This window comes from Scleropages formosus, unplaced genomic scaffold, assembly GCF_900964775.1.
Source record: "Scleropages formosus unplaced genomic scaffold, fSclFor1.1, whole genome shotgun sequence".
Lineage (NCBI taxonomy): Eukaryota > Metazoa > Chordata > Actinopteri > Osteoglossiformes > Osteoglossidae > Scleropages > Scleropages formosus.
In genome coordinates, this window is record NW_021641045.1 from 28,157 (window position 1) to 48,634 (window position 20,478).

The following is a 20,478-nucleotide window of genomic DNA, read 5'->3' on the forward strand; positions in this document are numbered from 1 at the left end:
TAAATCTCATGTTAAATAAATAAACCCTTATATATTTATATTTATATATATATATGTCACTATTTGGGAGGTGAGTATTACATATACTTTGAGCTCAACAGCCTTGAGCAACCTCCTGAAAGTCCTCCTCCACTGGAGTCAAGTAAGTCTGTGTTGACAAATCCAGGATTCAATCTGCTCAAAAAGACAATGAGCATCACATCCCAGAAGAAACATCTTCACAAATCCAACATCCAAGTGTTGCCTGTTGCTCCACTGACTGTCCTTCAAGGACTCCTATGACAGCGGAACAGCGAACCCTTCTTACACACACACACACACACACACACACACACACACACAGAAACCCCCTTGAGGGTTTGAAACAAGAGCGTGGAAAACTGAAAGAATTCAGTGTCACAGTTTCAGGCAGCACACTCCATGCTATGACCTAAGTGGGTCATTCACAAAACAGAAGAAATAAAGTACACCACACATAAATAAGTTCATTTTCCCGATGCATGGCTATAAATAATGCCACTGTCGCTAAAGCATGCTTTGGAAACGTTCTTCTCTGTTTGCTTCCTATGTCCCTGCTTTCAAGCACGCCACCTGAGAGCAGGCAGATGGCTGTGCCCATGACAGTAACATGGTACTGCCTGTGTCTTTGGTCTCCCTGAGTCACGTGGCTTGCCGGGGGGGGTGGGGGGAGGTATGTAAGCTGGCATGCAGGAAAATAACACTGGCCCTGGCAACCAGCAGATGCCTGGCATGTGGCAGCCAGGGGAGAGGGAGGTCAGCTTTTCCCCTCTGCTCACGCTTCAAAGGGTACAGTGGGGCATCTCCTTCATAGTTGCATAAAAGTAAAGAATTATACCGACAAGGATTGATAGTCATGTTATTTGTATGATGCAAAAAAAAAAATATTGTCCTTCGCCCCTTCCATTCCATTCACATTCACACACACGTCTCCATGCAGAGTCTACGCTGTCCTCCATGCTCCCCAATCCGGCACGGTCCCTACATCGGCTTGGTACACAGACCATTTTTCCACTGCTCTTCTCTGTCCTAACGTTGCACAAGCAACAGTCCACCGTTCATCGCACTGGTCTCACGGCTGCTGAAAACTCGAACAAGAGCACTGTAGAGGGAAAGGGTGGAGGACAGAAGAAGCTGCTTGCGTCGACAGGGGTGGGCTGCATCCAGAATTTGATGCAGAATGTCCAAGATGATCCACACGAACACCAGTGATTCCCCTTTAAATCTTCAGTGCTTCATCCCTTGGGGTTATGAAGGTGGGATGGTTCAGGGAGCCAGGGACAAGGGGAGGATGCACTCAACTAAATGGCCCATGAGTCCTGGAGATGCTGTGTTTGTGTGGTTGCCGCTCGCCCCTGGTCCCTCCCTTACATGATGACCACTATTCTCCAGATCTCCTGGTCAAATGGTGCTCTCTGTGTGAGCGTGGGTGTGGCAAAAGTTGGGGGAGTGGCCATGAGCATGGATGGGGTTGTGAGCGTGGCTGTGGGCTGGTGTGGGAACACGGGCCTGGATGTGATTCGGTTGCCGAGGGGGCAGGCAGTTCTGATCATTGAGCAGAGAGGTGGTCTCGTCGGGACCGTTGTCGGTGGTGGGCTCTTGGGGCAGCCGGTCCATCCGCGTGTGCTCGCAGTCAGGAGAGTGTGGGGTGCTGTCCAGTCTGGATGCCATCAGACCATTTTGGTACTGTGTGCGTGTGATCTGAGGAACGACCACAGGTAGGGGTGGGGGATGGGCGGGCAGAGAAGACAACACCTAAGTGCGGGGGGGAGGAACAGGACTACGGTAGAATATCCACGCAAATCATCCTGTCTGAAGACACCGTATCAACAAGAGGGGTCAGACTTACTGTGTTTTTGCACCAGTGCAAATACACACCTGTTCTTTTTGTGAAATAAAATTAAACACTTTAAAATGAAACTTACAAACAGAACTATAACACTGAGGAAGTATAAACAAGTGTACGGTTTTAATTTCCATTTTGTCTTCTATTCATCTGAGAATAGACCGGTGAAAATTGTGACGCAGCACTGCCAATATTCTGCCCATGACACTGAAGTAGTTCACAGACAACTAAGGAAAGGTCACAAATGTGAAATATGAATTATTCATCAGTTCAGGCTTATCAAGTCATTTGTAATGGACCTCTTTCTATAGCATTAAAACAAGTGCAACCATAAGACAGAAACAGCCACGTGGACTGAAGACCTACACTTTGGGAGCGCCCACCTTGGCAAACTGCAGGTCCGTGAGCGCACGCACGCAAAAGTCGGGGACGTACTGCGGCGAAGGGGCGCTGTTGAGCTGGTTATTGCTACCGCTGACAGAGAGGCAATCTGTGCGTTCCGCGCAGCTGAGCGAGGCAGAACGGTTTAGGTTGCCGACGTGGGACGGCGAGCGGGATTCTGAAAACACAGGGACATGTGTGCCATCAGGGCAAGAACATTGTCAAAAGCCAGCTGAAAGTCTGCAGGTGAGTGGATTGAGCATTTCAGGAAACCACCCAAAACACCATAAAACCCAACAGTGGGGTCCTCTGATGTCGGCAGGTGGGTCAGAGAAGGGTTAACAGGAATGAACACATTAAGAGATGGATTCATATCAACACTGTTTAAGGGATGGGGTAAGGAGTGATCTTGTTCAACAATGGCCAAGAAAGCCCATCGTGTGGCATGCTTCTTTCAAACCTTTCCCCACAGCTTCGTCCCACGAGAGTGCTGGTTCTCAGATTTCCTACTTGTACTGCCCTTCTAGGATCCTTACCTGCAGTTGGTGCTAGTTCTACCTAGTCCTACCTTTCAGCACACACTGCGCTGCCTTTCTGACAGTACAGCTCTGTGGGAGAGCTGTGTGTCTCATGTGGTCACGATTCTGAAGCAAGCAAACCCACAATGGACAGGCCAGAGTCAGAGCTGAACCGAGGCATTCGATCCAGGAAGAAATAAAGGCGCCTCTTGGGTTGTAGGACGGGCTCCTGCTTTGACAAGCACCCATCCTGAGTCAATCCCGACTGCCTTTGCATTCCACTAAGGAAGAGCCAACAGAAGGGAGGGCTGAAGTGTTGAAGCAGGAAGGGGGTTGGGGGGGGGGGGCGGGTTTACGTTCGGCGGCCGCAAACCTTATTCCATCGGCCACTCCTCCATGCAGTCAGCTGTCACCAAACCCTTGTCACCAAGGCCCCCATCCAGACTCCCCCGTTCTAGAGAACAGGTTGGTCTTGAACATTAAGAACCAGAGCAATAGGTGAGGTCTGCACGACATCAGTACTGGAGCTGAGCTGACATTTGTTACCATCCGTTTCGGTGCTGGAGTCGACAAGTCCCGAAACGTTTTCTCATCCAGTGCCACGAAGAACAAAATTCATCACAACATTTAAAAAGGAGTTATTAAGGCTTGAAACTACTACAATAATCCAACACAACATTCTGCGAGACATCATCGGTACCAAATTAACCTCAACACAAACTATACCGATTTTGGCTGAGGCTCACTGTCCAGGATTCGAAAAGGTGTCATACTGTTCTAGTGCCTGCCCAGCCCTGACAGTTTTGTTCCTGCACCAGTGTCCCTGAGATCCACACCATCCCTCCTCAACATTTGCAGTCTTACAGAGTTGCGTTGAATGTATCAAGTTTTATACTGGTCTCAGCAAACCACAGAAAATTACATAACAATATCACTTAAAATGCTATCTTGACACACACTGCAACAACACACTGACTCCTTGGCCTGCAAACAACGGGCTGGAAATGTGCTTGAAATTTTATTTAAATTACTCCAGAGTCACTTTTACCACTTACATCACATTAACTAAATCATGAAGATGCCCCTTAATTTACTGCACAGGTTCTGCAAAACCCAAACTTTATTTCAAAAATACAAACATTAATATTTTATTAACTTTGTGCTACATTCAACTTTACCGTAATTCAAAATCACAGACGATACAATTCACTGCGTCCACAGTGGACCAGAGCCTTTCGGCAAAGGCGACGTCCAACAAATCCCTTAACCTTCACCTGAAAAACTGAAATTCTGACCCTACTGTGCAAAACAGTTTTCAGCAAGCCAGTCAGCTCCTGAATATACATATTTATGGCTCAGTTTTGGAAACTCGTGCTGTCAGACAGCGACTGGCCAGGCGTCGGTCTTTGCCGGCGGAGGGTGGTGACTCAGCCCGAGTGGCAGATGAGGGGAAGTTAGTGCGGGGAGAGTATTAAAGGGGTAGGAATGTGGGCTGATGGGACACTGCGTGCCCTAAGGTTAGTCCCAGTCCTCCCCAGCTGCTGGACAGAAGGGCCCCAGTCAAGCAGGTCCATTTTTTTTTTTTTTTTAAACCACCTGTGTTTCACTGCTGTGACCCTCCTTGTGGTAAATGAGTGAGTTCACTGGTCTAGGAGTTCAAGAGCGTAGTAAGCTGCTCCCCCATTTTGTACCCAGGCCGAGCGTAGCAAGTCAAGTGACACTGCAATGAGCTGCTGGCTGTCCTGGCCATGGGGGAGGGGGGGCTATCGGCTCATTTTGGCCTGTTCTTAAAGGATATGAAAGACACTGAGTGGGTAAAAGCTAATTCTGCCCTTAATCTTATCATTAACAGATTAAAATTCCGAGTGGAAAATTAGGGTGGAGATGACCGAAAACTAGCAGTGCTGAACTGGGTCCCTTCAATCATGGGGGTGGGGGCTGATGTTCAGTGAAACTAATCCCCTCTCACACACACCCTGAATCCCTCCGAACCACCCCCCCCCCAAACATGCATTCGTTTACCTGGGAAGCGAGAGAACAGAGAAAACCTCTTTAGAGAGAGATAGCGTGGTGGGGGCGAGCTGACCGACGGCGAGAGGGAGGGGGACACAACTGGGGGGGTAAACAGAGGAATAAGAGAGAGACAAAGAAATTCAGATTTAAACAAGTTCCCATGAACATATGAGGAAAGTCTCAGCGGTCCTGAAAACACCTCACGTTCAGATTTAAAATATGGATACTCACTCATCTTAAGCTGAAGTTCTTTCTAAACCTCTAAGATTCAGAACACAAAACCAAAAGATGTTCAAAAAAAGTTTTTGGTTTGGAAGAACAGGTGTATAAAATACAAGCAAATACTGCTGACTGACCATTATAGGCCACAAAATATGATGCGGTGAGAGAAAGAAACACACACACAGTAAATGCAGCCAGAACACAGGACACTAACAGTTACCGGTTGCTACAAGCAGTTTGAAACAAATATATTCAAGAACTGTTCGGAGGCCGGACTCTGGAATCGAGACGCACGCAACTGTAAGGTCTGAGCGAGTGTCAAAGACAATTACATGAGCCAGTGCCCTTGGACCTTACAGCACGGTGCTCGAGCTCCCTCGGGCACACACACTGAACACCTGACCCAGGTCCAGCCGAAGGTCTTCTGGCCCAGACTGCAAGGTGGACGGAAAGGAATCGCTGGGCACGTGTGGGGAGAAAGAATGGCAGTCGGTGGTAGGTTTCAACGACAAAAAAGCATGGGTGTGGAACAGAAGAGAGTGAGAGCAGCAAGCCAGTTAAAAAGTGAGGCTGTGTCAAAGCGGACATGGCAGGAAGAAGAGCGCCAACACCGGCGGAAGTCTAGGATAAACTTTTAGGGGAAAGAAAATCGAAAGATGGAGGAGGAGGAGGACAGGCTATAATACACAACAAAGCAATGAACACAAGAGAATGATACATCCTAAAGAACTGATTGCATTTCTCTGATGCTTTTCTCCAAAGCAACTTAGATGTTTACCCATTTATACAGCTGGGTAATTTCACTGGAGCAGTTTAGGGTAAGTACCTTGCTCAAGGATACTACAGCAATAGGTGAGATTCAAACCAACAACCTTGAGAGTCAAAAGGCAACAGCTGTAACCACTACGCTACCATGTGCCCTCAATTCTGACTGTAGAATGTAGAGGCTGTCTATGGGTTCTTCTGATAAAATTCAAAAAGAGCTGAAATACACAAGTTTACACACTGCAAACACATGAAATTGAAACTCTATAATGAAGATATTTTTCTGTGGCCCAAGAGTGACTCTTGTGGCTTGTAACTTTACTCTTTCATGGGAGCATGCAGCCAGAAAATAAAAAAAGCTATATGGGCATATGTGTAATAAATTATACAGGGAATAAATTATAGAGGAGAAGCACTTTAAAAGCCTCAACACCACAGACAGGTGACACCACAATTTCAGACTCTAGATGTCAGTGCTGCACAACTACTTTCTCATCAGTTCTTTACAATCAATCAGTCCCATCACAGATCCCCAAAACAATGCAGGAGAATAATGAAGCATTATGCCTCACTGACATCACTAAACTGTTAGAAATTACTGCAGCCCTAAAGTCAAGCATATTAGCAGCTCCATCTGGGAAAAGAAAGAAAAAAGAACATCACTGGTTGGTAGTAACATGTTACATTTACCGCATTACTAATTTCTGGAAAAATTGTACTTTTGAGTTTTTTTTTTTTTTAAACTATATAAACTTTTGAGTACATCTGTGGGGGGGGGGGGGGGGGGAGAAAAAAAAAAAAAAAAACATTTTTACTGTGTTAGATTTCTATCACCTTACTTTTAAATTTTTGGATTTCATATTTTAACTTTCTCGTTCTCCATCGCCTGTGGATTTCACCGACCACTGATCACACCAGACCAGTCAAGAGTTTACAGCTAAATCCCCCTCCCCCCGTCTTCACTGAGAGCACAGTCCAAATTCAGAAGGGTTGATAGAACTGATAAAAATGTGTTTAAATGTATCTAGTACATTTTCCCAACAGAATTTTGCGAGTTTAAGTATAGCTGATGCCTCAATTCATTCAGTATGTCAGACATACAGAAACATGCTCAATGTTTGTCAGCATCGGATCACTTTCAGTTTGCTGTCTACATTTTTTCCTCATTTAGCAAAACATCTCCAAAGTGACTTAACTCAGGGTAAACAGAGGAACATTTTACCAACAGATGCAGACGGAGACAATTCTCAAAACACAGTCAATTTGTCCAAGAGCACTGCTTCTACCAGCTTACTGCATTGACTGGGAATTTTTTTTTTTTTTTTAAAACAGAAGAGGCAATGAAAGTGGAAGAGAGATTTTTAGAGAAAAGAATAGTGAAAAAGTTTTTTTTTAACTAAATTTATTTTCCAACATTTGTAACTTGAATGTTAAATGAGGCATCAGCTTACTGGAAAGGGTCATTTACACATCCATTAGCAAATTCTTAGTCAATCCGAACCATTGATCAGTTCAGCCCACACACATCTGCAACATTTGTCAGCTTCTAGCCACTTTCAACTCTTTATCATCAAAAAAAATCTATGTTAATAATACAGGCACATCTTGATTTGTTTACAGCTTTGGTAAAAGCCTCAAATAAAATGTAGCAAAAAAACTTTCGTGAACTTCATACTACCTTAAAATTAAAATAAATGAAAACAAAAATACAACAAATCCCTGTTTAATGGTGACTGTCGACAAACTCATCCCATAACATATCCACCTTTTGTCTTATCATCGATCACGGACACTCAGGAATGCCACAGGCTGTAGACACTGGAGGTGTGTTGAGTAACGTCAGTGCAGCACTGTGTGTGTTGTGTTTGAGTACCTCTTCAGCGTGTGAAGGTTGTGCAGGGTCTGGCCCGTCATTTGCAATAAGAGCTTCAATCTCTCGCACAGGAGGAGGGGGAGACAATCTGGAAGAAGGGCAAGGTAGAGCGTAAACTCACCAATGCTGGGAGAGCTCAGGGCCATGACGCCGTAGTAGGAGAATGGTCCGGTTTCAAATTTCATATTCTCATTGCCGGCCTCCACCTCAACCCGTCCCTGAGGAGGAAACGCAGTTATAAACAGCCACTACCTTCCTTCCCACACCGTATATGCCCCACAGTATGTAGTCAAACCTAAAGGATGTTCTCACAATTTGATCCTCTGAACTGCAGAGGAAAGCCGACGATTCAGAACATCTCTTAAATGATGGGAAACTACGTAAGGTCAAGTTCGGGAGAGCTGGGCAAAGCCGCCTTAGGTCTGGTTTGGGGGGGGGGGGGGGACACCTCGGCTACAGGCTTCAGGTCAAGAATGTGTGGAACGCTCGATCCTTGGTCCATAATCGACGCAGAGACGTTCGAATACTGACAAGGGCCAGGAGCCTGAAACAAACTGGCCACTCCCACAGATTAGGATCAGGTCACATGTAGAAACAACGATTCCCTGCCCACTCTGTACATGGACAACGAGTAACAGCCATGTCAAAAGAGACAAAAAAAGAATCCAGAAGCAGAAGCTTTTTGCAAACAATTTTCTTTTACAGCACAACGCCTTCACGCACCTGAATGGCTCTTATAAGGCTGACAATTCAAAAAAAGGAAAAAACTTGAACAGGCAAAGAAAATGAGCAGATAGTAACACGCATGTGACCCGGTTCCATGCCAGGCAGCTTTCACAACTGAACACCACACACACAAGGTGCATGTGATGAATGATGTACACCATTATAGAAACGCATGGTGTAAAACATCTTCAGTTCCCTTCAACTAGACTGCGTCAGGTTCAGAAAGAAAAGTGACTGAAAAGTAACGAAAGAGCGAGAGAAAATCATCCTCCTTCTAAGGCTAACTGTATAACTGATTCTCCAGCCATAAGGTGATCTTTGCAGGAAAGCAGGATATGAAGAATACAATTACTTTCACATTCACCAAAATGATTAAATGATGGGGACAGTGCGATAAAACAATATTTTCCCTTTCTGGAGTTTTGCTTCCTTACAGCTGATCATATATCACACATCACTGTCTGCCGAAAACAGACACAAACAACCTGAGTAAACATCAAAATGGCAAAGACAACTGCCAGAAAATAGCAGCGGGTGGCACAGTAGTCAAAGCTGCCACACCCAAAGGTTGCAGGTTCAAATTCCTGCTATAAGAGCCTTAAGTTAAAACTGTTCCAGTAAAAACTACCCAGCTGTATAAACGTATCACAGTAGATAATTTAGTGTTGTTAGTCGCTTTGGAGAAAAGCGTCAGCTAAACGAAATTAATGAATAAATGGAACTGTCAAGGGAGCTCAAGTTCCTCTAAGAACACAAACACAGAAAAGCGATATTCCAAGCGCTCTCGGGCCACAAAACCCAAGACACACGAACGCGACACAGCGGTGAACACAATTACACAGTGCTTTCAGGGTGATGCTGCCTTGAAATGACCACATAAGCAAAACCACACTCACAAAGGTAGAAAAATCATGATGGGTCAAAATGCCAACTTAAATGCCAAAAAAATGCACTCTAACATGGACTTATAGCCCCTAACCCCTCCTTCTCATAAGAGAAATTACAGAAACAAGCGAAATATTTTCAAACGCATACACCGTTGAATCTCAGCGTTAGTTGCTTTGTGGCAACGTAGTTCATGATTTAAAAATAAAAATCCATAACAAAAAAATGCAAGAGTGAAAATTACAACAATGGGGCTAGAAAATTGAACCAGAAACCTTCAGGTCCCAAACGTTCGCCTCCCACAACTGTGCAAAGCGTGACTCCAGACCTTCAATGCACGACATTTTCTGCCAGGGCCAATCAGCCCCGAACCTCTCCTTATCCTCCTTGCTCCCTAGAAAGGTATGAATCGGGTAATCCGCTCTTCAATTAGCAACGCTGTCGACACACTCAGAGGTGACCTCCTTCAGACTCTAGTCGAGTGTACTTCACCTGAGGTTGCTGAGGGAGAGCAAGACAGAGGAAATCCATGATCTGATTAATTGATCTCAAACCATGTCTTGATGCCTCCTTTCCATTTTGGAGATAACAGTAGGTGTTATTCCCATGCCATCTTGAAGAGATGCAGCTGTTTTTTTTTTTTTTTTTTTTAAATATGACAAAGGTCTAGCAGAATGTATGCAAAACAAGAACCCAGAACATTAAAAGAGGTATCAGAAACAGGGAAGTGTGTGCACGGACATTCCTGAGCGAGCAGAGCAGAACAAGCAGGATTAAGGCAGCGATACGAATCTCACTGGCAATGTGGAGCCTCTCCTGCTTATGTAAGAGGGATCAATTAGTGAAGGGCAGGCCTGCTGGTCCCAGCTGGACCATGCCGACCCCTCGTTGGCGTCACAGCTGCTCCCCCCAGTGCTCTCCTCCTGCAGCGGTCACACTCACACCATGTCTCATCTGCACAACACAGGACACGCTCATCTATTTCCCCAGCCTACCTCTTTAACCATGTAAGCTACTCACGGCACACTGTGCCCACAGGAGGCAGTAACCCAACTAAGACACACAGACCAACATCCTGGAACCTGAGGTCAATGAGCAAATGCTGCATTGTAACACTTACTGTAACTCTTCATCTAATATTAATGCCAACCACATCATTTTATAATACTTGTGCTAGTAGCTCTTATTTAGCTGATGTCCTTCTGTAAGGTGAACTGTACAACGATTTACCCATTTATACTGCAGGGTATTCTTACTGGAGCAACGAGGTACTGTAGGTGCCTTGATGAAGCACAGTGAAGCAGGAGCAGCAACGAGGGAGCTATAAATTACGAAACCCCAGCACTCTTCTTCACCTGAACTGCCTTGACACCTACCACCCCAGCGCCTCTTTCCACAGCCACTGAGAGGCTCATCGCCATCAGAGCTACAACTCTTCATCAGCCACTCAGCCTTGGTACCAAAAGTGGTGACTACTCACGACGCCTTGGAGTGGAGGGGCTACCTGCAAGATGAGGACAAAGTAGTCCACGGCCTTGCCGCGCTGATACACGTAGTGCTGCGGTGCGTGCTTGTTGCTCTCGTTGAACTTGATCTCCTGGATGACGCTGGGGTGCTTCAGGATACGGAGCAGCACCTTCTCTGAGATCTGCATGGGACTGAAGAGGTTCACCTCTGCGGTAGTAGAAGGGGTGCCAGAGAAAGTCAGCACGATCAATACAGTGAAAGTGCAGTAAAGTGGAAAGGACACACAAAACCACATCCACTGAGCTTGGACCTCTAGAACTTGCTAAGGTGTGCAGGTTTTTACTTTAACTCCATAGCTGCTTTACAGAAGTTATGTGGATTGTAAACCATGTCACCTTGAGATTCGGGGGCAACTCAGGTGCTAATTGAGACATATTCTAAAAAGTGCAAGACAGCCTGGTGGTGCTGAGTAGCTGCCCTACGGTCCAGTCCCTTCTCTCTGAGTGGATGGACATAGTTGGACAACGTGCTTTTTTTGGACACTCAAAACTTCAGGCACACAGCTGAGACATGTGGATGTGCACAGATGACTGTGGTTATGTGCCCCATGTGCCACAGCACTTCTGCATCCACAGTCCACAAGTGGTTGTGCTGACTGATGTTAAAGGGTCTGTAACTAGAGCACAGATGTACACAAATGTTGACAGACACCCGCTTTGTTAGTTTTGGTCAAAACAAAGCAGAATCATGGACTCTGGTAATATGCGAGTCCTCGGTGCACAGATATTTCCTGTAATACTTGGCACTTCCCTTGTACCGCTGCAGTCAAAACACCAGCACTGACCTGACAGGGGAACCTCTTCCAGGAAAGAGGAGAAACTAACAAAACAGGTTGGCAGCTAGATGAAGACCACGAAGCAGTGCACAGTTTTCTTTCGTTGTCTCACTGCCAGCTGTCATATATCATTAGATATAACTACAGGGCTCCCTGTTCTTAAAAAAAAAAAAAAAATCACACACACACACAGTATATATAAAGGGGGGATTACAAGTCAAAAACAATATAATACTTGTGGAGGACTTGAACAATGTCAATGTCAGCCCACTAGTGTAAAAGTGTGGTACAGCCACACTTCTTGAGCTACGGTTCCTGAGATTACTGGAACCTGTGCTTGCTCCTCTGCCACGCGGCGTCACCCCACGTAGGAACAGTTTTCTACACAGTACGGTCACACCAAGATACATTCATGTGAATTACCACAATTTGACTGTACAAGGAATTTCATCCAACATTCCTACTTTGTTTAGGAGACATTTACGAGGATCAAATTCAGATTTCACACGCAACCAGACAGCTGGCGTGACACATTCACATTTACCCATTAAGGGATGCTTTTTTCCAAAGCGCATATAATAATAATAATAATAATAATAATAATAATAATGATGGAGAATTTAGCTAATACTCTTATTCAAAGTGACCTGCAATGCTGGATACAGTGCACTGAACTCCCTAACTGTCATTCATCCATCTATAGAGAAATCTCACACACACACACACACACACACACACACACACACACACACACACACACACAGAGGAGGGCACTTAGAAAACTAAAGAAACTATTTTTATTATACTATCTGATATTTAAGCATAAATGGGTATCAATTTTCAGGCTCATGAATGCATAAGAAGATTTACCACTGGAAGTAATGGTAATTATATCTTAAATTTTGGAGAATTCACTTTACAAAGGGTTTTTTCAGGAACGTGTTACAATTGCATGGTGGATTAAGACTATGGCACACCTGCCCCAACCTGAGTCATGTACAGCACAAACATTGCAGCTACTCCTGAAACAAAATAGGAAACACCTGGAGAAACATCAATATCAGTTGAAAGAGTGTAGAATAATACCTGGCTTTCAGCGCCCCATATTGTACAGCCTTATTGGCTCTTTCTTGCATTGTGTCTGGATGTGGTAACCGCACAAGCTCAGCAATGCACCTGTTTATCTTATAATGCTTTTACTTAATCGGTAGCGCCAGGTCACCTGTGGCCAAGAAGCGGTGGGCAGCAAGCATGAGCTGAGGTGAGATCTTGACTTTGGACTCGCTCTCTTGCTTGAAAGCAGAGAAGTCCCGTTTGTTCTTGTTGGGTGCCACTTTCTTCTGATTGCGGTTGTCAGCTGGAGAGGAGCAAGAGCAGTGAAAGGGAGATGGAAAGAATAAACACATTAAAACAGTAGCAAAATAGCACAACGTTAGGAGTTGGGAGTTCAATGTACGGCACTCCTAGGTGGTGGGAAGGCTCACTGTAGAGGTCGGACTCGTCCAGAATCTCCGACTTTATTATTTCCTCAATGACGTCTTCCAGCGTTACCAAGCCCAGCACCTCATAGAAAGGGTCCCCTTCGCCCTCGTTGTTCACCTTTTGCACAATGGCCAGATGTGATTTGCCTGAAATGGAGCAGAAAGGCTGTCACACTCCAGCATTCCAGCTGCTAAGGAAATATTAGTGCCCATGCTAATTAAATAATGAACCCATTTTCAGATGGCGAAGGACAGAGAAGATGCGAGTTGTTGTTTGCTTATTACTGCATGCAAGACAAGCCTGTGTGGAAACAGGTGTGAAAATTAAATAGTCCTCAAATAGGTATCACCCTAATTAAGATGAATTCAGGTCATCTGCTTGAACACTTTGGTAAACAAACAGGCCTAATTTGGGCTATTACTGCCCAATGGACATTTCAGCAAGTTCAACATTTCCCATTACAAGACAGGTTACAAAACAGTTTTTCACAGGCTTAAAAAATTCCTGAAGACCTCTGGAGAAAGGTTACCAAAGCCAATCGGTCTGGAAAGGGAAGCACTTTGAGGCCCTGAACCTCTACTGACCTATGACCACCAGATGGAGAAAGCTTGGGACTGTAGCGAATCTATATAGGAAATACCATCTTGCTGAAATGTCTCCATGAGCAGGGTGTAAAAATCACCAATACTATAAAAAAAAAATAAAAAAAAATAAAAAAAGAACTGCAGAATTCTTTTGTTTCAGAAAAAGTGTTTCTGATTTCTAAATAAAAAACTAACAATGACATGAACAGGACAGAGACAGAAGCCCCTGTACATGAAAAACATCATTACAGATCATATCCAACATGCCCAGAAGCACCTGGATGAGTCTGAGGACTCCTTGAAGAATGTTCTGGGCACTGGTGATTTAAAAAAGGAACTTCTTGGACATCACGGGCCCAGCTATTCCTGGTGAAAACCAAACTACAATAAGAATCTTCTACCACAGGTGAAGAAGCATTGTGGTGATAGTATGATGGTCTGGAAATGGATAACTTGCCATTGTGCAAGAAGCCATGAAATCTCTGCTGTATCAGAAAATGATACAGGGAACCTTTCCAGGGCACATGAGAGATGGTCATGTAAGTTGTAGAAACCCACAAGAGGTCATGTTTGCAAGACTTTCCTATGAGTCATTCCAGGGGCATCAAGGATGACCTAACCTGCTCTCAGAAAAGTGAATTAGCAGAAGCAGGAGGAAAAGAAAAGAAGTCACTTTGGGGTCTGCAGTCCAGGGTGGTTACCATGGATGCACTGTAAGAAGCTATATAATGTTTTAAAAAGCACTAGTACCTGTTTTTTTCAATGCACTGAAGACAGCGTGAAACGACCTTCACTTGCCCTTCAGTGATGATGGTTTTCTAAACATTCTGAAGTCTTTGCTGTCTACAGCTCTATCAGCACCCAGGACCAAAGCTTCAAGTTCATTCACAGAATGAACCTTACTGAAATGGTCCATTGAACTGTTCAAATAACATTTCAGAAAAAAATTTGTCACCTTTAAAAAGGTGGCAAAGATGTTGAAAAGAATTGTTCATGCTTGAAAACCCTGAAATGTTTGAGCTCAAACAGTTCTGGATATAGCTGTGGGCGAAAAACCCTCCTCACTGATGAGTGGTACATTGCTTTCATTAAATAAATGCATCTTCAGTTATTTGTTTACTTGGTCTAATTTTACCTAATAAAACTATTTCATTGAAGAGCTGGTGACATTCAATCAAAATGCAGAATTAGAGCAAACCAAACTGAGGCCAGTTCTTTTCTCCCAGAAGAGCATTTTCACATTCTAATAATGGGAATAGAATACGACATATGACCAAGACGTGTATTCTGGATGACTGGAATAAATACAAAACTAAGATATGCAAATTGATTTCCATTACAAGTGGCATTTGTATGCATCATATTACCAAACACAGATGAGTACATTCCAAAACACACTGACTGCTGCACTTTAAAACCAGAAGTGCTTGGACAACTACAGCTATGGGCCAAAAACATTTTGTTTAGTTACCTTGTTTAGGTACTCAGCTACATCTAGACATCCAATACTGTATACTGCTGATGTGCCATGGTTTGACAGCCCGAGCACAAAGGTTCAATCTATTAATATAGTCACTAAGAAACAAACCACATCCCAGGCATTAGTGAGCATGCGAGAGAGAGAGAGAGAGAGGTCCAATGGAGACATCACCAACCTGTGAGCTTTACAGCAGTCTGTCTAACCATGTAACTCAACACACAGCCTTGGCTCCACCAACCTCATGTTGGTAAAACATCATGACGCCACAAGTCAGAAAGTTAAATCTAAGAAGTCTCCAAGTCGCAAAGGAATCAACCACATCCCCCAATTATGCTGAATATGATGCTGTGTGCATGCAGTCAAACAGGCAAATCTTCGTTTATTCAATACCATTACAGAGTGTAGGAAATAGGAGAAAACAGACTTCAAAAGCAACGAGACATGTACAGTTTTCAGTTGTAACAAGAAAACTATATTTGGTTCTCTAATTTGTTGGAGCAAAACTTCAGTTTTTGAGTTAATTATAATCCTGAACTTTACAAAGAATAATGAAATGCTCTCTGAGCAGCCAAACACAAGGCCCTTATTCACATATTCATTTCAAGTTTCAGTGGACTTACATAAAACCTTCAGACAAACTCCAGAAATGGGGTCTTGCATTTCTTAAACAGGTACATTATTTAGGCGTTTTCACATAGTTATACCCTGAGAAACGCTGACTCAAGCTAAGAAGGCGTTTCTTTGCATTTATGAGAACAGAATTTTGATTTCTTGTGACAGCTGAGTGACAAGACATTTACACACAATTATTCATTTAGCACACACTTTCCTCCAGGGCGACTTGCAATGATTTTACCTAGAATTTAGCCGAGACCTTTATCCAAGGTGACTTAGTGTTTCGCTGTAGGCAGTTTAGAGCAGTCTTTGATAAAGCACAGCAATGTAACACACACACACACACACACACACACACACACACACACACACACACACAAAGGGCCATTTAGAGTCACCGATTCACCTGAAACATGTTTGGACTTTGGGAGGAAACCCACGCAAACAAACAGAGAACATATGAACGCCACACAGACTGAGCAGGAATCAGGTTTTAATCTTTGAGTGTAGTAGTAATAACATCTTTGCATCAGGAGGATCCACCTTATCAAGGGTTATTCCGAAACGCATCACCACAGACATGTAGGTACATTTACTTGGCAGACACTTTTCTCCAAAGCGACTTCCAGTGAACTCTATGTAGTGTTACCAGCCCACACACCTTATTCACTGTGGTGACTTACACTACTTACACTAGGTCACTCATCCATACATCAGTGGAACACACACTCTCTCTCTGTCACTCACACACTCTGGGGGAACCTGAACAGCATGTCTTTGGACTATGTGAGGAAACCAGAGCACCCAGAGGAAACCCACACACACACACAAGGAGAACATGCAAACTCCACACAGACTGAGCGGGGATCGAACCCAAGTCCTCTTGCGCCACCCAGGCACTGCAAGACAATAGCACTACTCGCTGTACCACCCAGGTACATTTCTATCACCCTTTTTAGCTGGGAAATGCTTGGGTAACTGACTCAATAAGACAGACTTATGACTCATGACTTGAGAGCCAACTTATTCCTCAGGTTCTCTTGCCCACCTGCTTACACGTTTTTCAAAGAATTTCACAAACTCACAATCTCTTTGAAGACATTGCTTGGAGCCCTGTCCATTTCTGAGTCCACTGCCTTCCATTACTAACGTATATTTAAATTCCATGTACTAAATCAACAGCTGTGCTTCATTCCAAAAAGCAACAAAACTCTCAATTAGTGCCATTATTCTTTTTATACCTGGTCTAACTGGAAAATGTAACAAGCAACTTTGAAAAATGAAAGGAACCGTGACATACATAACATGAGGGGACTCAAAGGGGTGGTGGGACACTTTGCAAAAAACGTGTTTTCTGTTAGAGGAAACATTGTGCACTGGGCAGCAGTTGCCCTGGACATCATTCTTCCATAAGAAATTTCACAACGTGGTGTTTTGATAATGACGACACCCCCAAAATTTGCACTGTGCCCCGAGTTGTTCCCAGCCAGTGCCATCTTCCCCTCAAACTTTGATGTCAATATCTCCATAGTTCCTTGTGAGATATCAGAAAGCTGAACAGTGTTCATTGCTGAAGCTACTGCCAAATGTGTCTGAACAATGACCCTCTCTATGTCACTGATCTTTCTTCGAGAAGCATGGTACCTGTCACAATGATCAACCACATTTTTATACATGGGGGGGTGGTGGCGGCGCGCGGGTTCAGCTGGTGCCCGCTGTGTGACGGGTCTGAGGTTCGAGTCCTGCTTGGGGTGCCTTGTGACAGAGTGGCGTTCCATCCTGGATGCGTCCTCTCCTACTTCGGCCTAGCGCCCTGTTTTGCCGGGTGAGGCTCTGGGTCGCCGTGACCCCGCTCGAGAGAAGCTGTTGTTGTTAATGGATGTATGGATTTTGATACATAGCTTTAAACCCGGCAGTATATTAATTGCTTAAATATCCAAAAAGCGACACTTGTGTAGAAAGACCTAATTAGTCACATGGCACAAATATAGGATGTTATTAGTGCATTTGCCTATGAATTCATTGCATTTTTCATCTGAATCTGATCCCATGTGTACTGTCCATCACAGTAATTTTTTCTCTGTAATTCCAAGCACATAATTATACTCAGATATGGAATTTAAGAATAATGGACTTGAGAAAAACCAAAGCAACTTGAATTCAGATGAAAAAGTTGAAATAGATTTAGAACCGTTTCACCTCCACAACCAGTTGTAAAACTTCACCACGGCTAAGGGGACATGCTTTGAGGACATATTGGGGACTACTGGAGCAGCAGGCTGTTCAGAGCTTTCACCTTGCATTCGGAAGGTCCTTGTTTCAAATCCCAGTGCTGTAGAACCCCTGAGCAAGATGCTGAGAATTAATACAGCAAGAATACCCAGCAAATAACGAAACCAATGACCCACACAAAGAAGTAATATAGGCACATCTGAGAAGTAAATGTGTAGAGAAATGTGAACTTATTTGTGTTTTAATAATGATTTCAGTGTCAGATGGGTACAGCCTATTTGAGTTATGTCTGGTGACAGAGATTAGGGACAATGGGGTTTAACACATATCCAAGTAAATACTGCTGCTTCATTCTTTATCTAGCAGCTGTGGCAAAGGTCATACCTTCGTGTGACTTTATTCTCCCCCAAAATGTTTTCTAGTGCAAAAGCTTTGGTCTCGCATCCAATTGTGCACATCACACAGACAGCATATTGTTAATAAGTGACACCAGGTAAGTAGAAAATTGCAGGTAAGAGCCGAGAGCAGCCAAAATCCCGCTGGACTAAGGCTGGTAAGTGAAAATTACGGTAAACAGGCCAACGTGTGACACCACTCCCTACTGTTCACTCACTGTGTGTGCAGAGAAATATAAAACAATTAACATTTAACCGGACAGAAACTGAAATTATTAACAGACTACTGTATCAGTGTTGCAGGAGGTAATATTTACTTACTGTGCTTAGCCTAGGTAAATACCTTTCACGGATAAAGAATTTAACTGGAATTTAAATACTTTAACCGGACAAAGCACTTCCTGAGGTGAAGCACTAAACCGGTTCTAGTATCAAGGTGCTCAAAAGGAAGCCGTTACTTTCCTCTTCCAGCCAGGTAAAAGTTACCTTTCTTGAACTCCTCCAGCATGGCATCCAGCTTGGTGTCGTGGAACACGAAGTGGACCGGGTGGTTGTAGAACTTGGTGATGGTCTTGAGCGTGGTGCAGTCGTCCGGGTCCACGAACGCCAGGTCCTTCACGTAGAGAATGTCCACGATGTTGGAGCGCTCGTCCTCGTACACGGGGATGCGCGTGTAGCCGCTCTCCATGATCTCCGACATGGTGTTGAAGTCCAGCACGGCGTCGCTGTGGATCATGAAGCAGTTGCTCAGCGGCGTCATCACGTCCTCCACGGTCTTGGTGCGGAGCTCCAGCGCTCCCTGGATCATGTTGAGCTCCTCCTTGACCAAGTCGTGGTAGGGCTCCGTCACCTTGAGCATCTCCACCAGCTTCTCCCTATTGTACACGGTGCCGATCTCCTTGCCCAGCACGCGGTCCAGCAGCTTGCTGACGGGGTAGGACAGGGGGAAGGTGAGGAGCATGAAGAACTTGGTCACCAGGATGGTGTTGGCGCCCACCGCCAGTCCGTGGCGAGAGCACAGGGCCTGGGGCACGATCTCGCCGAAGATGACGATGCCGATGGTGGAGGCGACGACGGCGCCCAAGCCCGAGCCGATGAGGTCGTCCAGGAGGATGGTGAGCGTAGTGTTCACGAGCACGTTGCCGAGCAGCAGCGAGCACAGCAGGTAGTTCCCTTTCCTGCGAATGGGCTCGATCTTGCGCGCGTGCTTCTTCTCCTTGTCGGTGCCGCAGCTCTGCACGATGCGCAGCTCCATCGGGTCCAGGGCCATGAGCCCCAGGTTGAGCCCGCTGAACATGCCCGACAGCACCAGGAGACAGGAGATCAGGGCGGCCTGGAGCCACAGGGGCAGCAACGACTTCTTCTCCTCCACCACGCGCAGCCGGCCGTCGTTGCCCTCGAGCGCGTACCACGCGCCGCCCGCGCTCTGCCGCACGCACGCGCTGTACTCCTTCGCCGGCTCGCTCTTGCGCAGCGGCTTCACGCTCACGCTCAGCAGCCCCGAGGTGCCCCGGCTGCTGACGTTCATGTAGTTCCCAACGCTCAAGTCTTTGGTGAACTCCACACAAGTCCTGTTGAGGGCGCCAGTGCTGCCGCGCGCCGCCGCCGCCGCCGCCGCCTCCTCCTCCTCGCCCCCGTCCCCGCGCTCCGCGAACCTGATGTGAGACCAGGTGGCCCCGTTCATCTGTAGCCCGTAAAAGCGGAGCTGGATTCTGCTCTCCTCCGTCACCTGGATGACGCCCTCGTCGGTGGTCGTGGCCGGCTTGTCGCTCCTCTCCAGCCTCATGCCCAGCACCAGGGTGCCCCCCGCCTCCGCTACCGCCGTCTCGGGTCGTCCGACAACCGCGCTCCACAGAAAAACCACTAAAGTTAGGACGTACCCCTGTCCGCCACACTCTGGCGCCATGTTTGTTTCAATCCCTGCGAACGGCGGGTGACGTCACGCACTCGTTTTCCACGACCCCACCCCCTTATTAACATAATGACCCTTCCGCCACGCCCATCGAATCGTGCAGGTAGACGGGCGAGGACAGCGCTACGGTTGCCGGAGGGGGGGGGCGGTTCGTACTCTGCGCGTGCGGAAATGACCGCTGGCCAGGGTTCAAATTCTAGGCGTGAATAACGAGCACGACATAAATGAA

The 20,478-nt window shown here is 45.5% G+C and overlaps 1 protein-coding gene across 6 annotated transcripts; it reads right to left on the reverse strand.

Annotated features, from left to right (window-relative positions):
- Nucleotides 1-312: 312 nt before the first annotated feature.
- Nucleotides 313-20,272, reverse strand: LOC114909773 (metal transporter CNNM4-like). 6 transcript variants are annotated; one of them, XM_029249569.1, is made up of 8 exons: nucleotides 18,824-20,272; nucleotides 13,034-13,177; nucleotides 12,772-12,906; nucleotides 10,752-10,921; nucleotides 7,758-7,854; nucleotides 4,786-4,875; nucleotides 2,248-2,423; nucleotides 313-1,719 (listed from the first exon to the last, which is right to left on the reverse strand). In XM_029249569.1, the coding sequence occupies exons 1-8, from the start codon at nucleotides 20,241-20,243 to the stop codon at nucleotides 1,420-1,422; spliced, it is 2,532 nt and encodes an 843-aa protein (XP_029105402.1). In that variant the 5' UTR covers nucleotides 20,244-20,272; the 3' UTR covers nucleotides 313-1,419. The 6 variants fall into 6 exon arrangements, with proteins under 6 accessions (XP_029105402.1, XP_029105401.1, XP_029105404.1 ...); XM_029249568.1 differs by having other exon boundaries at nucleotides 313-1,773; XM_029249572.1 differs by having other exon boundaries at nucleotides 1,602-1,719; nucleotides 2,231-2,423.
- Between the last annotated feature and the right edge of the window lie 206 nt (nucleotides 20,273-20,478).

Excerpts from the sequence above, each read along its gene's own strand:
- LOC114909773 (XM_029249568.1), bottom strand. The coding sequence starts at position 20,243 with ATGGCGCCAGAGTGTGGCGGACAGGGGTACGTCCTAACTTTAGTGGTT. Across the intron at positions 13,178-18,823 it reads GCTGGAGGAGTTCAAGAAAG|GCAAATCACATCTGGCCATT; the intron begins GTAACTTTTACC and ends GCTCCATTTCAG. Across the intron at positions 12,907-13,033 it reads GGACGAGTCCGACCTCTACA|CTGACAACCGCAATCAGAAG; the intron begins GTGAGCCTTCCC and ends GCTCCTCTCCAG.